Below are 16,373 nucleotides of genomic sequence, written 5' to 3' on the forward strand. Positions count from 1 at the left end.
TCTCTGGTGACAGCTATTAAACTTTATGACCTCTTCCATCTATAGTAGTCCCTCTATAATACGCTGGAGAGATGGTTTGTGGGAGGTAAATTCTCACAGCTTTTGCTTCTGTGAAAATTGTTTAATCCCTCCTTCAAATTTAAATGATAATCTTCATGGATAAAGTAATCTTGGTTTGAGGCCTTTCTGCTTCATTGGCTTAAATGCATCATGCCACTCCCTTCTGACCTGTAAGGTTTCTGCTGATAAGTCTAATGATAGCCTGATGGACTTTCCTTTGTATGTGATCTTATTTCTCTGTCTGGCTGCTTGTAGTAGTCTGTCCTTATCTTTGTTCTTTGCCATTTTAATTACTGTATGTCTTGGTGTTGTCTTTCTTGGGTCCCTTGTGTTGGGAGATCTGTGCACCTCCATGGCCTGAGAGGCTATCTCCTTCCCCAGATTGGAGACGTTTTAAGCAGTTACCTCTTCAAAGACACTTTCTATCCCTTTTTCTCTCTCTTCTTCTTCTGGTACCCCTATAATGCAAATATTGTTCCATTTGTATTGGTCACACAGTTCTCTCAATATTCTTTCATTCTTAGAGATCCTTTTTTCTCTCTGTGCCTCAGCTTCTTTGGATTCCTCTTCTCTAGTTTCTATTTCATTTATCATCTCCACCATATCTAATCTGCTTCTAATACCCTCCATTGTGCTCTTTAGTGTTGATATCTCTGACTTGAATTCATTCCTGAGTTCTTGAATATCTTTCCGTACCTCCATGAGTATGTCAATGATTTTTATTTTAAACTCCCTTTCAGAAAGATTCATGAGGTCGATGATGTCTTTCTCAGGAGTTGTATTAATCTTACTTTGAACCAAGTTTCTTTGGTGTTTCATATTTGTATATGGCGCCCTGTAGTGTCCAGAAGCTCTACTCTCTGGAGCTGCTCAGCCCCTGAAGCAGTGTCGGGGGTGACAGGGGAGGAGTGTTATTGGTGTCTGCGGGGAGGAAAGAGCTGTTCCCTGCTTCCTGGCTGCTATGCCTGTCTCCACTGCCTGAACCAGTGGGCCTAAGAGACAGGTATAAGCCTCAATGCTTTCAGATCTTCCCTCTGGCTGGCCTAACGCCAGGGTAGGATTTGCCAGTTTGCAAACCAGGTGGAGCTGGCCTGGAGAAAGGCACAATACGCTGCATATCCCGGAGAGGGTCCTTGGGGATGTGTAGCCAGCCAGGGAGTTGGTCCACCTGAAGATCATGAAAGCTCCCAATCTGCTGGGCAGAGTTCACCCAGCCTGTTTTGTCTACCTGTCCTTTGTCCTGAGCAGTAAGCTCTGTGCAATCCTTGCTCCTTTTACCGCCCTCTTGCTAAGGGCTTCCTTGTTAGGAAGTGTCTCAGACTGCCTGCCTTTCTTTTGTACCAGTGCAGCCAGATATGGATCTCTGCTTTCCACAAGCGGCTGGAATCTCAGTCTCTCCAGGAATTCTGCCTGTCTTAGCTTTCCAATCCCCTAATCACAAGAGTATAATGAAAGCACCATGAAATGTGGGTTTGTGTTCCCAGAGCAGATCTCTGGAGTTAGGTATTCAGCAGTCCCAGGCCTCCACTCCCCCCCACTCAGTTTTTCTTCCTCCTGCCCATGAGCTAGGGTGGGGGAAGGGCTTGGGTCCCACCAGGCCACAGCTTTTGTAGGTTACCCTGTTCTGTGATGTCCGCTCTTCTCTTTTCTCTAGGTGTATGCAGTCTGGTGCAGTCCTCTTTCCTGTTGCTCTTTCAAGATTAGTTGTATTAATTTTATTTTCGTGTTATATACAGTTTTAGGCAGAAGCCTCTGTCTCACCTCTCATTCCACCATCTTTCAGGATTTCTCCTTTAGTTCTTTAGAAATAATTTACTTTTGTTCTTTTCAACATAATAGTTGATTTCTAGTATTCATCTAGTAAGTTCAGTGTCTGGGCTTCCTTTAAGGATAGTTTTAGTTGACTGGTATTTTTTCCCCACTTTGTATGGGCCATCTTTTCTTGTTTCTTTATGTGTCTCATAGTTTTTTGTTGGAACTTATCATTTTAAATAATGTGGTAACTTTGGAAATTACCTTTCCTGTCCCTTTTTGTGGGTGACGTGTTTGTTGTATTGCTTGTTTTGTGACTTTTCTTAATGAATGTTGTAAAGTTATATTTTTTTATTTTGTGTGACTATTGAAGTCTGTTTGATTAGCTTAATGTTCAGCTAATGATTGGACAGAGATCTCTTTAAATGCTTTCAATCCATAAATCTCCCAACCTTAGCTGTAGGGCTCTCTATGTATGTTGGGGCATGATTTCAGTGTTGTGGCAGGCAGTTTATACATCTTCAGTTTTTTCCTTTTTTGCATGTTTGTTTAGAGCCTCAACATTAGCTAGCTGGGTGAGATTTTAGTGCTTTCTTGGGTCTTGTCTTGGCATGTGCAAAGCCTTGCACATATGTGTTGCTTTCTAGATTCCCAGGAATATGTCTGAGCTTTTCAGAGTTCCCTGTGAAAATTCATTCTTCAGTGTTTCCTTGTGAGCTTTTTGGTCAGTTTCTCTTCCCCAGTTGTTATTGCCATCTGAGGCAGCTGCTGTGTTAAAAAGTTGTCACTGATTATTTTTGATGATGGCCTCTAGAGCAGATCTCACACTGAACATGCTCTGAATGACATCAAATAAAGATAAAATCTGTGAATGGGAATTCCACAATATGCCAGACAGATCAAATAATGACAGATCTCTGGGAACTGGGATTTTTTTCTTCAAAATGGGGATTTTTATGGAGCCTCAGACTTGTTCACCTGTTTTCAGTGGCTGTGAAACTGCTGGTTTTCAAACTACCACTGTTTTGAGGCTTTCAGTTGGTGAGTTGGAGGTGGAAATATGGCACAGCCAAACATTGGAAAGCTTGCTGTTCTTATCAAGATTCAGCCATTTTTCTTAAAGAATATTCCTGGATTGTTGCAAGCCTTTGTTAAATTTCCAGAGCCTTGAAAAACTTGATTTTGATAGATTTTGCCAGTGCTTTCTTTGCTGCTTTGGAGGAGCAGATTTTCAGACGTCCTTATTCTGCCATTTCAGAGTGCTCCTCTGTTTACTTTTATGATTGCAGTACTTCCTCTAATTCTTTGGCAAGTTATTAATTATGTATTTTAAGAACTTTTCTCTTCACAGTTTCCTCCAAACTTGGATTGGGGTATATGTCTGTTCATTTTGGTCTTTTTCATGTTAGAAGCTTTGCTCATGTATCTTAGAATTACCTGCTCATATTTAAGAGTAGTGAACTAAAGAAACCAGTTAGGAACTCTGAGTGCATGGGTGGTGCTTCTTGACTATGAGATTACTAGTATTTGCCTCTAGGAAATTATTTTAAACTTACTATAAAATATTGTAGGGAGCAATAATTAAGTCTAAGTCTTATTGTAAAACAAACACTAATTAGATTGGAGAATTGTATATAAAATTTAAATTCAGAAAAACGTGGGGAAAATGGTATTTATTTGTCAAACTAGTAAAGAAATTTATTTTAAATTTGAGACACAAAGGCTTAAAATTAAAAAATGAAAGAAAGTTGCTGGCTTCAGAGAATAATCATGATTTTATATAGTGTCATTGAACGTACGAAACTCACCCTTATACACTTGTGAAAATTGATAGGTTCCAAGATTGTGTTGCTGTGTTCACAAGTGCAGACAGAAACTGTTCCTAAGGGGGTAACCTTCACAGGGGCCATTGTAATGGCATTATTAAACAGAGAATGAGGCAACTAGTGAGACAGGAATTAGAAACTGGAGGGAGAGGCCTGCTTGCCTGACGGATTCTTAATTAAGGTCCCAGTGCCAAAAACAGGAGTCTTTTTAGCATTCTCATATCTAGTTGTTTGGGTCTGCCAGTTGTGGGTAATGTGGCCACAGGGAGTAGACATTACCACAGATAGAGACTCTCTCGGCTCTTCCAGAATTTTCATTTTCCCAGGAGTAGAATAAATACTTGCTCCCGCTCAGTAATTTCAGGAAGAAACAGACTAGAGGTATATACCTTGTCCCCAAGTTGCAAAGTTGCAGATGTGGTCACATCAGAGGGTGTAGTTGTGACACAGTCAAGTGGTAACTTGGTCAGGACATGTCCCAGTAACCTCTGAATAGTGATATTATTTATGGGCTTTTTCAGCCATTGAAGCTCTTTGTAACTTATAAAAGGGAAGATGATGGAAACATCATAAGAAATTGATTCTGAGGCATCTTTCCATATCTTCATTAACCACTGAATTTTAAAGTGAGTGATAGTTCTACTCATATCTGGTCCTGAAAAGACAAGTAGATTTTTAGTTTAGTGCCAATTTTGATTAATCAGTAGTGGTTGCCTGAAAGAGTTTTGAGGTTTCTGAGGCTACATCTAGGCTTAAATGGAAAGATGGGTCCAGAAGATTAGTGATATCTGCTGTGGGATAGGAAGGGGGAGAGGCTGTATATCAGGCTAGTTCATCTCCTTCATTTTATCTCTCTTTACTAATATATATTTTTGGTTCCTCTGTTACTTAGAATGTAGAATGGAAAGAAGTAGAAGCTATAGAGGGTAGGAACTTTACACATGGAACATCTAGTTAGCTCAGTGCTAGGCTCAGTGAATGCACAATGAATGAACTGAGACCGGGAGGTGTGAGGTGCCTTGTTTTATGGAGTGAGGTCAGGGACAGGTCTTTCTGATACAGTGCTCCTGCATGGTGTCATGCTTGGTGTGTACACAATACCAAAAAAATGCAGTTCCTTCTCCATCCCCAAGGAGCTTCCCTTCTTGTTAGGAAGAAAAGATGTTTGAAATGATTATAGAGCTTTTATGAAAGGATGGTTTGTAAGACAGTACTAAAATTTCCAGTCTCGTCACTGCAATAGGTGGCATAGGTTTGAATGCAAAAGTACATGACTTGGGAATCTCAACCTTTATACTTATTCCAGTGTATCTGAGTTTGGTTTGGGGAGGCCTCCTTTTTCTTGACTTTATCTACAAAGTAAGGTACAAACCATCTACACCCGCCCTGCCTCCAGTTTTCCACATATTTTTGGTGTCGCTGGGATGGAATATTTTGACTGGTTAAGGAGCTTTGCATCAATTTAAATATCAAGGTGAAAATGATTCATTCATAGAAAAGAAATGTCATGTAGGTTTTTTTAAGCTTAAGATTTTCTAATTACAATGTTTCTAGGGGAATTACGGCATTTTTTAATTAATCATGTCACAGAAAAGCCTTTGTATTATAATATCTGTGCATCTGGAAAATCTTTATCCTAAGCAGTCAACAGTTTGTGCTTGGACAGCAGAAATAGAGGTATACATTTCATAATGTGTGTGTTTTGTGTAGAGCAGTCAGTCGGTTTAATTAATTTCTGAGAGCATGGGCTCTGTTTTTACTATCAGGGTGGTGTCTTCATCCTAACTAGCTATGTTACCTTAAGTAAATTATAGGGTCTTGATTCCCTCCTGGTGCAAAGTGGGGATGATGATAATCTCTTATAAGGCTGCTAGAAGTATTAAACAAAATCTTTCAGATGGAGCTCTTAGGTCAGTACCTGGCCTATATAGTATGTGCTCAGTTATTGTTGGCTGTTGTTAATGGTATTGCTATAGTTACTGTTTTTGTTATTAGGTGGGTATCAATTTTCTTTGGAGTATGACTCAACTTCACTTTAGTATTTTAATGTAATTGACTGTAAATAGTGATGGTTTTTTGTTTAAATATTTTTTCTTTTTTTTGCACAGATTGAATGTAATTTTTACAAAATTTGATGAAGTCCAAAAATCTGGAAACATGATACAAACTGCAAATGGTAAGTAGAAAAAAAGTCATTCTATCTTTGCTTTTTCAGTTTTATATCAGTAATGCTGATCCTATTTCTGAAGAGCTGGATTTGCTGTCTCGGTCAGAGTTTCTAAGTGTTAAGACTTACCCTTCATTTACTCACTTTCTCAGGAACACTGTGGAGTTGTCATTGGCCTTCTTTCATGATCTACTTGAAATCATTAGTTAATCTTGTTGGCTTTATGTTCAGAATACATCAGGATAAAAATGATTCTCAGTGTAACTGCTCCCCCTCTCCTAGTGCACACTGCTGTGGTATTTCACCTGCACTCTTGTGGTAGTCTCTCAGGATCCCTGCTTTTACTCTTTCCCAATACCTTAAGTCCATTTATCACACAGCTATCTGAGTGAACCTTTTTTGTAACTAGAGTGACATAACTCCCCTGTTCAGAATCATTGAAAGATTTCCCATCATATGAGAACTACAGTTCAGTGGTTCCCCCTGGCCCGCCAGGCCCCACAGACCTGATTCTGACCACCATTCAGATGTAATCTCATATTGTTCCTCCCAGAAGTTCACTGGCCTCCTGGATAATTTTGGACGTTCTAGCCTCATTTCATTTCTCTTGTGTATATATCTTGCAGTGGAATTATTGCTGGGTCATATGGTAACTTTATGTTTAACCTTCTATATAATGCCACACTATCTTCCCAAACAGCTCTACTATTTTGCATTCTCACCATAATCTATGAGAGTTCCAATTTATTTATGTCTGAGTCAATACTTTTATTGTCTGTTTCTTTAATTATAGTTTTCCCAGTGGGTGTGAAGTAGTGTATCATTGTGGTTTTGATTTGCCTTCCCTTAATGACAAATGCTGTTGACCATCTTTTCATGTGCTTATTGGCCATTTATATACCTTTCTTGGAGAAATGTCTGTTGAAGTTCTTATGGGGCTGTCTGTTGTTGAGTTATGAGTTCTTTATATGGTATGGATAAAAAGTCGTTATCAGAAAGATACGTATTGAAGATATTTTTCCCATTGTGTGGGTTTTTGTATCACTTTCTCGATGGTATTGTTTGCAGCAGAGAAGTTTTTAATTTTGATGTAGTACAATCTTTTGTTGTTTGTGCTTTTGGTCTAAGAAGTAGATTGATATTTAGGAAATAATAGCCTAATTCAAGGCTTCGAAAATTTACATCTATGTTTTCTTCTAAGAGTTGTGTAGCTTAGAGCTTACATTTAGGTTGTTGATCCATCTTGATTTAATTTTTATATATGGGGGGAGGTAGGTATCCAACTTCATTGTTTTGCATGTGGATATCCAGTTATCCCAGCACCATTTGTTGAAAAGACTTTTCTTTCCTCCCTTGGCCTTTCTTGGCACCCTTCTCAAAAATCAGTTGGCAGTAACTTTGTGAATTTATTTCTGGACTCCAAATTCTGCCCTATAGATTTGTATACTTAACCCTATGACAGTAACATGTAGTCTTGATGACTTGAGCTTTGTGATATGATTCCATGTTTGAAAGGATTTTTTTGCAGCTTTATTCTTTTCAAGATTGTTTTGGCTATTATGGGTTCTTTACATTTCCATGTGGATTGCAGGATCAGCCAATGTCAATTTCTATAAAAAAGACAGAAAATTTTGTTACATTTTTCCTATTTTATTCTTTTTGGTGGTATTGTAAATGGAATTGTTTTTTCAGTTTACTTTTGGATTGTTCGCTGCTACTATATAGAAACACAGTTGAATTTATATTTGATCTTGGATCCTGCATCCTTGCTGAATCTGTTTATTAGTTCTATTTTTTCCCTCTGGTGGGTTTTTTTCTTAGGATTTTCTATATACAAGATCATTTAATCTGTGAGTATAGACTGTTGTACTTCCACCTTTCCAATCTGGATTCCTTTCAGGGTATTGGGCTTTTTATGAAATGCTTTTTGGGTGTCAAGTGATATTACTATTTTTTTTTTTTTAGTGTGATGAGATTGTGAACTATATTGATTGATTTTTCAAATGTAAACCAGCCTTGCATACCTGGAATAAATCCCTTTTGGTCATGGTGTACAATTCCTTTTTTACTGTATTTGGTTTGCTAATAGATTGTTGAGGACTTCAGTGTCTAAATTCAGGAGAGATATTGGCCTGTATTTATTCTGATCTCTCATGCTCCTTGTCCTGGCCTGTTGATTTTTGAACATGCTGAGTGTCTTTTTCACTGAAAACACACATACTTCTATCTCTATTCATCTATTTTCATTGCTTTGCCTCTCTCCCCTGGACAACAGACTTCTCCTGGGTTTCCTATATTCCCTATGCTAGTTTCTTCACCTAGTCACACCTCAGACTGTGCCAAGCTTGCTGTCTCATTTCACTCACACAGCTACTGGTGCAGTAATCTTAGCGTCTGTGCTGCTACCCCCAACAGGCAGTTTCAGTCTTCACACTGCTTGGTCTGAGCCTCTTCCTCCTCTTCAAGCAGCCTCCCTTCTTGGCTACTCAGGCCTGACCTCCTCTTGATTTCGTCCTGCCTTTGGGCCTGCTCCTTTTAGGTCTCCTTCATTTGTTTAATGTGTACCCCTTGCCGTTAAATTCTTAAAGCTTGATCCTGGCCTCTCCCTTTCTTAGGCAATGTTCTCACTCTGGTTATACTTACCTGTGTCCCCCGAACTTTGTTTTGCTAGCCAGGTAACATTTTTTTCCACAAATGTTTATCTCTTGCCCATACCTTCCTCAGTGTTGTAACTCTGCATGGAGCATGTGCATGTCTGACATTTCTCCTTGGATGTGAAATATGTATCTAAATCCAAAACACATTCTACCTTCTGCCCAAAACAAAATACAAAACAACTAAATGTAACCTCATCCAAAATCTGTGCTTCTTACGTGAACATTCTACTGCCCCTTATCCATGCATACATGCAAATAAGTCACCTACCGTACGGTCACCCATTTAGAGTGTATAACTTACTCATTTTTAGGGTATTAACAGGCATGTGCAGCCATCACCAGTTTTAGAATATCTTTATCACCACAAGAGGGAAACCTGGTATTCCTCAGCTGTCACCTTCCTCTGTCTCTCTAACTCCCCACTATAAGAAATCACTAATTTACTTTCTCTATAAATTTGCTTTGGACATTTCATAGAAATGGAATAATACAATGTGTTCTTTTGTGTCTGGCTTCTTTCACTTGATGCAGTATTTTCAAGGTTCATCCATCTTGTAGCGTGCATCAATACTTCATTCCTTTTAATGATATTGTGTAGCTGTATCACACTTTGTTTATCCATTCATCTATTGATGAACCTTTGGACTGTTTCTACCTTTGGGGTATTATGAATAGTACTGCTTTGAACATTCATTTTCAAGTTTTTGTATGAACAACTGTTTTCAGTTCTTTTGAGTATATACCTAAAAGTAGAATGCTGGATCACATGGTAATTATAATTCTGTGTTTGAGTTCTTAAGGAACTGTCAAAATGTTTTCCACAGTGGCTTCTCCATTTTATATTCCCACCAGAAATGTGTGAGGGTTCCAGTCTCTCCTCATCTTCAACAACACAACCCCCAAATTTTTCCTATTAAAAAATTTTTTTATTAATAGTCATCCTAGTGGGTATGAAGTGGTATCTCATTGTGGTTTCGATTTGCATTTTCCTAATGACTAATGATGTTGTACATAATTTCATGTGTTCGTTGGCCATTTGTAGAATTTGGAAAAATCTCTATTCAAGAACTTTGTCCATTTTTAGATTGGTTTGTCTTTTTGCTGATGAGCTATAAGAGTTCTTTAAATATTCTGGATACAAGGTTCTTGGCAGATACATGATTTGGGCTTATTTTTCCCATTCTATGGGTTTTGTCTTTTCATTTTCTTGGTGTTTAAAAGTTTTTAATTTTGATGAAGTCTAATTTATCTATTTTTTCTTTCCTTACTTGTGAACAATAATGTTCTTGAGTAAGAAAAGCTCTGGATTTGAGCTAAGTTACAAGAAACTGTTAACTTAATAGCAATACTCTTAGGGAAGAAATGGGTTTTGTCCTGGCTTGCATTTTTTGACATGTTGAAAATTATGTTGTTCTGGTATTTGTAATTGATTATGTTTGTATGAAACCTGTGAAACTTTATTTTAAGTGTAAGAATTGTGACTAAAACAGCAATGGATAAACAACTGAGTAGCAAATGGAAGCGATTGTCCTGTCTTTAATATAATAGTTCATCTTTGTATGGTTGTTTTTTGTTGCTAGGTTACCCAGAGGCTTTCAGCTTTGAATGGCAAGAATATGGGAGTCAAAAATATATTGTTTTATAGATGTTGCTTTTTTTCCCCCTACCCTCGTACAATTAGCATACCTCTTGAAGCAAAAATTACAGTGTTTTCCTTCCATGGGTTTCAAAAATCAAATTATTATCTATGTAAGTTTTTTTTAAGCATGCAGATGTGCTTATGCTCATGAGAGAATTGGATTTTCAGCATGAGAGAGCCAGTAACTACAGACTAGTCAGTGTCCTTTATCTGCAGGCTCTTAATGATCTTTAATTGGATTTGATTGAAGAAAGGCCCATGGACATTAATGTGGTTAAAATGTGCATGCTTTGAATTTCGTAAGCAAAAGTAACATGTTTATGTGGAGAGAATGAAAGTATCATGCTCATAATAAATCTGTAGCAAAAGAAAAAGACAGAATATTTATTTGTTGACAGAACTATAAGCTAGATAAAAGGTAATCATAAAATTATTGGCTCTTACACGTGAAATCTGGGACATCATTTTGCTACCAAATGCATTCTGCTTTACTGTTTTTCACTAAAGAAAAATAGTATAATCTGAAAAATGTTAGATACAGCTTCTAAGTTTTTGGACACAAGAAATACCTGTGACAAGTCTGAAAGCAAATAGACTGGTGACAGATTGTTATCTAAAATCTGAATTGTTGCCCAGTGTAGCTAGGACACAGCATTTATTTAAAGGTGAAGTGACTGTCTTTTATTAAGAAAGCCAGGCTATTATCATCTTAAGGTGGTCTTTAAAAACAGTGTGAATAGGTGGATCAGGTTCTGATGGCTTCCCACCCCCTCTCCCTGCTTTTCTATTAGATTCTGCATGTTACAAGGTTTGAGATTGTCTTGGTATCTTAGGAATAAGATGTATTTCCATAGTTACAGGTACAGGGATAAAGTTAAAAGACTGGCACGTGTGCTGTGCTGTGTTGAAGCAATGACCTGAAATAGCCTGGAAGAGACTCATCCTATGAAGCCAGCATGACTCTAATACCAAAACCAGGCAAAGACACCACAAAAAAAGAAAATTACAGACCAATATCCCTGATGAACATAGATGCAAAAATACTCAACAAAATATTAGCAAACCGAATTCAAAAACACATCAAGAGGATCATACAACATGACCAAGCGGGATTCATCTCAGGGATGCAAAGATGATATAACATTCGAAAATCCATCAACGTCATCCACCACATCAACAAAAAGGAGGACAAAAACCACATGATCATCTCCATAGATGCTGGAACAGCATTTGACAAAATTCAACATCCATTCATGATAAAAACTCTCAACAAAATGGTCATAGAGGGCAAGTACCTCAACATAATAAAGGCCATATATGATAAACCCACAGCCAACATGATACTGAACAGCGAGAAGCTGAAAGCTTTTCCTCTAAGATCGGGAACAAGACAGGGATGCCCACTCTCCCCACTGTTATTCAACAGTACTGGAGGTCCTAGCCATGGCAATAAGACAAAACAAAGAAATACAAGGAATCTAGATTGATAAAGAAGAAGTCAAACTGTCACTATATGCAGATGACATAATATTGTACATAAAAAACCCTAAAGACTCCACTCCAAAACTACTAGAACTAATATCTGAATTCAACAAAGTTGCAGGATACAAAATTAATACACAGAAATCTGTTGCTTTTCTATACACTGATGAACTAGCAGTAAGAGAAATCAGGAAAACAATTCCATTCACAATTGCATCAAAAAAAATAAAATACCTAGGAATAAACCTAACCAAGGAAGTAAAAGACCTATACTCTGAAAACTATAAGACACTCTTAAGAGAAATTAAAGAGGACACTAACAAATGGAAACTCATCCCATGCTCTTGGGTAGGAAGAATTAATAATGTCAAAATGGCCATCCTGCCTAAAGCAATCTACAGATTCAGTGCAATCCCTATCAAAATACCGACAGCATTCTTCAACAAACTGGAACAAATAGTTCTAAAATTCATATGGAACAACAAAAGACCCTGAATAGCCAAGCAATCCTGAGAAGGAAGAATAAAGTGGGGGAATCTCGCTCACCAACTTCAAGCTCTACTACAAAGCCGCAGTAATGAAGACAATTTGGTACTGACACAAGAACAGAGCCACAGACCAGTGGAACAGGATAGAGTCTACAGACATTAACCCAAACATATATGCTCAATTAATATACAATAAAGAAGCCATGGACATACAATGGGGAAATGACAGCCTCTTCAACATCTGGTGTTGGCAGAACTGGACAGCTACATGTAAGAGAGTGAAACTGTATCATTGTCTAACCCCATACACAAAAGTAAATTTGAAATGGATCAAAGACCTGAATGTAAGTCATGAAACCATAACACTCTTAGAAAAAAACATAAGCAAAAATCTCTTGGACATAAACATGAGTGACTTCTTCATGGACGTATCTCCCTGGGCAAGGGAAACAAAAGCAAAAATGAACAAGTGGGGCTATATGAAGCTGAAAAGCTTCTGTACACCAAAGGACACCACCAATAGGACAAAAAGGCACCCTAAAGTATGGGAGAATATATTCATAAATGACAGATCTGATAAAGGGTTGACATCCAAAATATATAAAGAGCTCATGCACCTCAACAAACAAAAAGCAAATAATCCAATTAAAAAATGGGCATAGGAGCTGAACAGACACTTCTCCAAAGAAGAAATTCAGATGGCCAACAGGCACATGAAAAGATGCTCCACATCACTAATCATCAGAGAAATGCAAATTAAAACCGCAATGAGATATCCCCTCACACCAATAAGGATCGCCACCATCCAAAAGACAAACAACAACAAATGTTGGCAAGGTTGTGGAGAAAGAGGAGCCGTCCTCCACTGCTGGTGGGAATGTAAATTATTTCAACCATTGTGGAAAGCAATATGGTGGTTCCTCAAAAAGCTCAAAATAGAGATACCATTTGACCCAGGAATTCCACTTCTAGGAATTTACCCTAAGAATACAGCAGCCCAGTTTGAAAAACACAGATGCACCCCTATGTTTATCACAGCACTATTTACAATAGCCAAGAAATGGAAGCAACCTAAGTGTCCATCAGTAGATGAATGGATAAAGAAGAGGTAGTACATATACACAATGCAATATTATTCAGCCATAAGAAGAAAACAAATCCTATCATTTGCAACAACATGGATGGAGCTAGAGGGTATTATGCTCAGTGAAATAAGCCAGGCAGAGAAAGACAAGTACCAAATGATTTTACTCATATGTGGAGTATAAGAACAAAGAAAAAACAGAAGGAACAAAACAGCAGCAGAAACACAGAACCCAAGAATGGACTAACAGTTACCAAAGGGAAAGGGACTGGGGAGGATAACTGAGAAGGGAGGGATAAAGGGGGTGGGGAAAGAAAGGGGGCATAATGATTAGTATGTATAATGTGCCGGGGGCCCCGGGGAGGGCTGTGCAACACAGAGAAGACAAGTAGTGATTCTACAGAATCTTACTATGCTGGTGGACAGTGACTGTAGTGGGGTTTGTGGGGGGCACTTGGTGTTGGGGAGAGTCCAGAAAACATAATGTTCCTCATGTAATTGTAGATTAATGATACTAAAATAAAAAATAATAATAATAATAAAACGCTCTTCAATGAATAAAAATATCACTGTCATATGTAGTCTAGGCCTTCCTTTTGGAATACGGTGGCAGTTGTCAACTGGCGCTGAGTCACCCAGGAGAAGCCATGTAGGTGGAGAGTTTGCTGCTGCATATGTTGCTGTGAGTTGGTAATAGCTTTCAGAGCAGTGTTTTCATTTGACCAAGATCACTGACAATCATGACTACTCGGAAAGGTAGGCTATTCTAATACGTTGTGAAAAGTGTTTGTAATTATTGCTGATTAAGAATACATGAAATACTTAAGATGTTTTGTTTCAAAATATGTTTGTATCAAAGCAATTGGCTTTGATAATTTTAAATCACGGATAAAGTTTAGGAACATAATTGGCTTGAATATGTGCATTGAGTTGGGGAAAAAACTGTGAAACCTACAGCTTTATTAACATTGTGTTAGCCTTGGAGGATTAGGAGGAGAGTAGGCAAAGAGGCTGGTTGGCTGTGCCCTCACCAGCCTCTGTTTATTTAACGTGCTTTTAATTTTCTTCTGCTCTCCTATTCACAGTATGTGGATTGTGAAAATAATTATTTTGCAATTTAAAGACATTCGTTAATAAGCTGTCTTGAAAGGAAACTATTGGCTATATAGAGGAAGACCACAGGTGGATCAGCAGTGTGGGGATACTGCTCCTGTCTTGAGAATCATTGTTTAAAATTTTCTTCTTCCCCTTTAAAGATTTGCTTTTTTTAAGTGCAAAAATGAAATTGAAAAACTACAAAAGAAATATGGTTTATAAGTCTTACTGATTAGCTTTTGGTTTTCCCACGGAGATCTTACCCAGATTTTGACAGCATTGGAATGATTTTGTAGGAAGTCGGTGTGAACAAGGTTTGTGTTTGAGGAAAGGGTGCAATTGATGTGATACAAAGAGCTTGCAGTCCATGCCTTGCTCTCCTATGGGATGGTCTTCCTGGCAGGCTTTTAGTTTTTTGCCTCTGAAGGGTATTTCCAAACCCTTCCATTCAAACAGGTATTACAGAGGAAAACTCTGCACTATAACAATATAACATTTATCTCTGGAAGTTGCCACACATCCAGCTCAGTTTCTGTTATTTTATAGAAGATTGTGAGGGTGTATCTATCTCTTAAACTAAATTGGTTTAAGTTCGCTGAAAGTGGCCATAGTTGAAGATGCTGTATTTCTGCTTGTTAGTTATATTTTAAAATGGAGATTTTAAAGCGTACAGTGGTAGTGTTCCCTTCCCTTTTGCCCCTCATGGCAGTATTCCATATTCAGGTTAAGCTACTGTAGGACACCAATACCTGGGGGCAGGAGGGGTAAATAATTCACATTTTTAAGTGATCTTTTCCAGAGTCCTTCATTTGGGGATTTGCAAAAATGTGTTACTTGTAAGTAGCATTTGTCTTAAGATGTATTTTGGATTTGTTTTTTAACAAGGCAAATAATAATTCGAGGAATCAGCTATTTTATTTAAAGGCCATGGAGAAAGGCTTGTAGATCTGAGTTTAATATAAAGACTGTTGTAAGTCCAGGGAGAGGAAATCCCAGGGCAAAATAAAACCAAAATCAGTCAAAGGGAGAAATAAAGTTTAAAATCCATTTATTGCTTTACAAACTGCAGTCTGGAGCCGTTTCTCTTTCTGGCTCTGGCAGAAGCAAAACCGACACCCCCCATGACCTCTCAGGTACAGATAAGCCCGCAGTTGCCCAGGTAATTACCCATTGATATGGAGATTAATTTCTTTCCACCCCTGAGGATATGCAAATGCACTAAAGTCATACTTCTCTCCACCCCTGAATACCTGTTTGTAAGATAAATTCTAACCGAAATAAGCAGGCGATGAGAGGCAACAAAGGGCCAGGCAGTTTATTTGAGCACAATCCCTGGCGAGGTTCAGCAGTCTGAAACACAGGCTGGAGAAGTCGCGTGCAACTAGATAGGCAGGGAGTTTTTAAAGAAGGTAGGGGGAGGCAGAGCATAGATTTACAGCGGCACGAGGATTGGCTAGCCTAAGGCACATTTTTCAGGTTGGGAGGGGGCAGCAGCCAGGGACTTTGGCACATCATCAGTGTCCAACGTGCTCACCCTTCCCTCCGGTGCCTCCAACCTTACATTCCAGCCTTTTGGTTATAATGGGCCCCAACTCGATCCGGCTACTTCTGGCTGAGGAGGGGCGGCGTGGGTAGGGTTGAGGCTGATGGAAGGCCAGAGGAGGCTTGGATGTAAGGGGCAAGTACCGATGTACTTACATGGTCTTGTTCACTTCTACTGTCTGACCTCTTTATCAGTGGCCGGAGGTTCTAGCAGATAATGTTGTCTTCGTCTCTCAGGACAGATATATCTAGCATGGTCACTCAGGCTTTGCCCTGTCTAGTACTGTATTCTGGATGATGAGAGACAGACTGAGGCTTGTTCGTAGCAGGCAGCCTGGATGAAATAATGGAAAGACGAGCATTGGGCGGGCCAAGGGGGTATCTTTCTTAGAGTGAGAAGTAAGGTAGGTAGGAGAGGTGTCTGGGGGAACTTGAGATAAGAGAGTATAAGGGTGTTAGGGATGATTGGGTGAAGAGGGACTACAGCTTCATTGATTATCTGCAGGTCTTGAACAAGCTGGTAGGCCCCCAATGGTTTCTTGACTGGAAGGATTGGAGTGTTACAGGGAGAATTAGTTGGT

The 16,373-nt window shown here is 38.7% G+C and overlaps 1 protein-coding gene across 4 annotated transcripts in view; it reads left to right on the forward strand.

Annotated features, from left to right (window-relative positions):
* CLASP1 (cytoplasmic linker associated protein 1) overlaps positions 1-16,373 on the forward strand; it is a 310,506-nt gene that overhangs the window by 157,764 nt on the left and 136,369 nt on the right. For all 4 annotated transcript variants that reach the window (XM_073241304.1, XM_073241305.1, XM_073241306.1 and 1 more), the window contains exon 10: positions 5,747-5,814. In XM_073241304.1, the coding sequence (XP_073097405.1) occupies positions 5,747-5,814 (68 nt within the window). The remainder of the gene's footprint in view (positions 1-5,746; positions 5,815-16,373) is intronic.

This window comes from Manis javanica, chromosome 7 (genome assembly GCF_040802235.1).
Source record: "Manis javanica isolate MJ-LG chromosome 7, MJ_LKY, whole genome shotgun sequence".
NCBI lineage: Eukaryota > Metazoa > Chordata > Mammalia > Pholidota > Manidae > Manis > Manis javanica.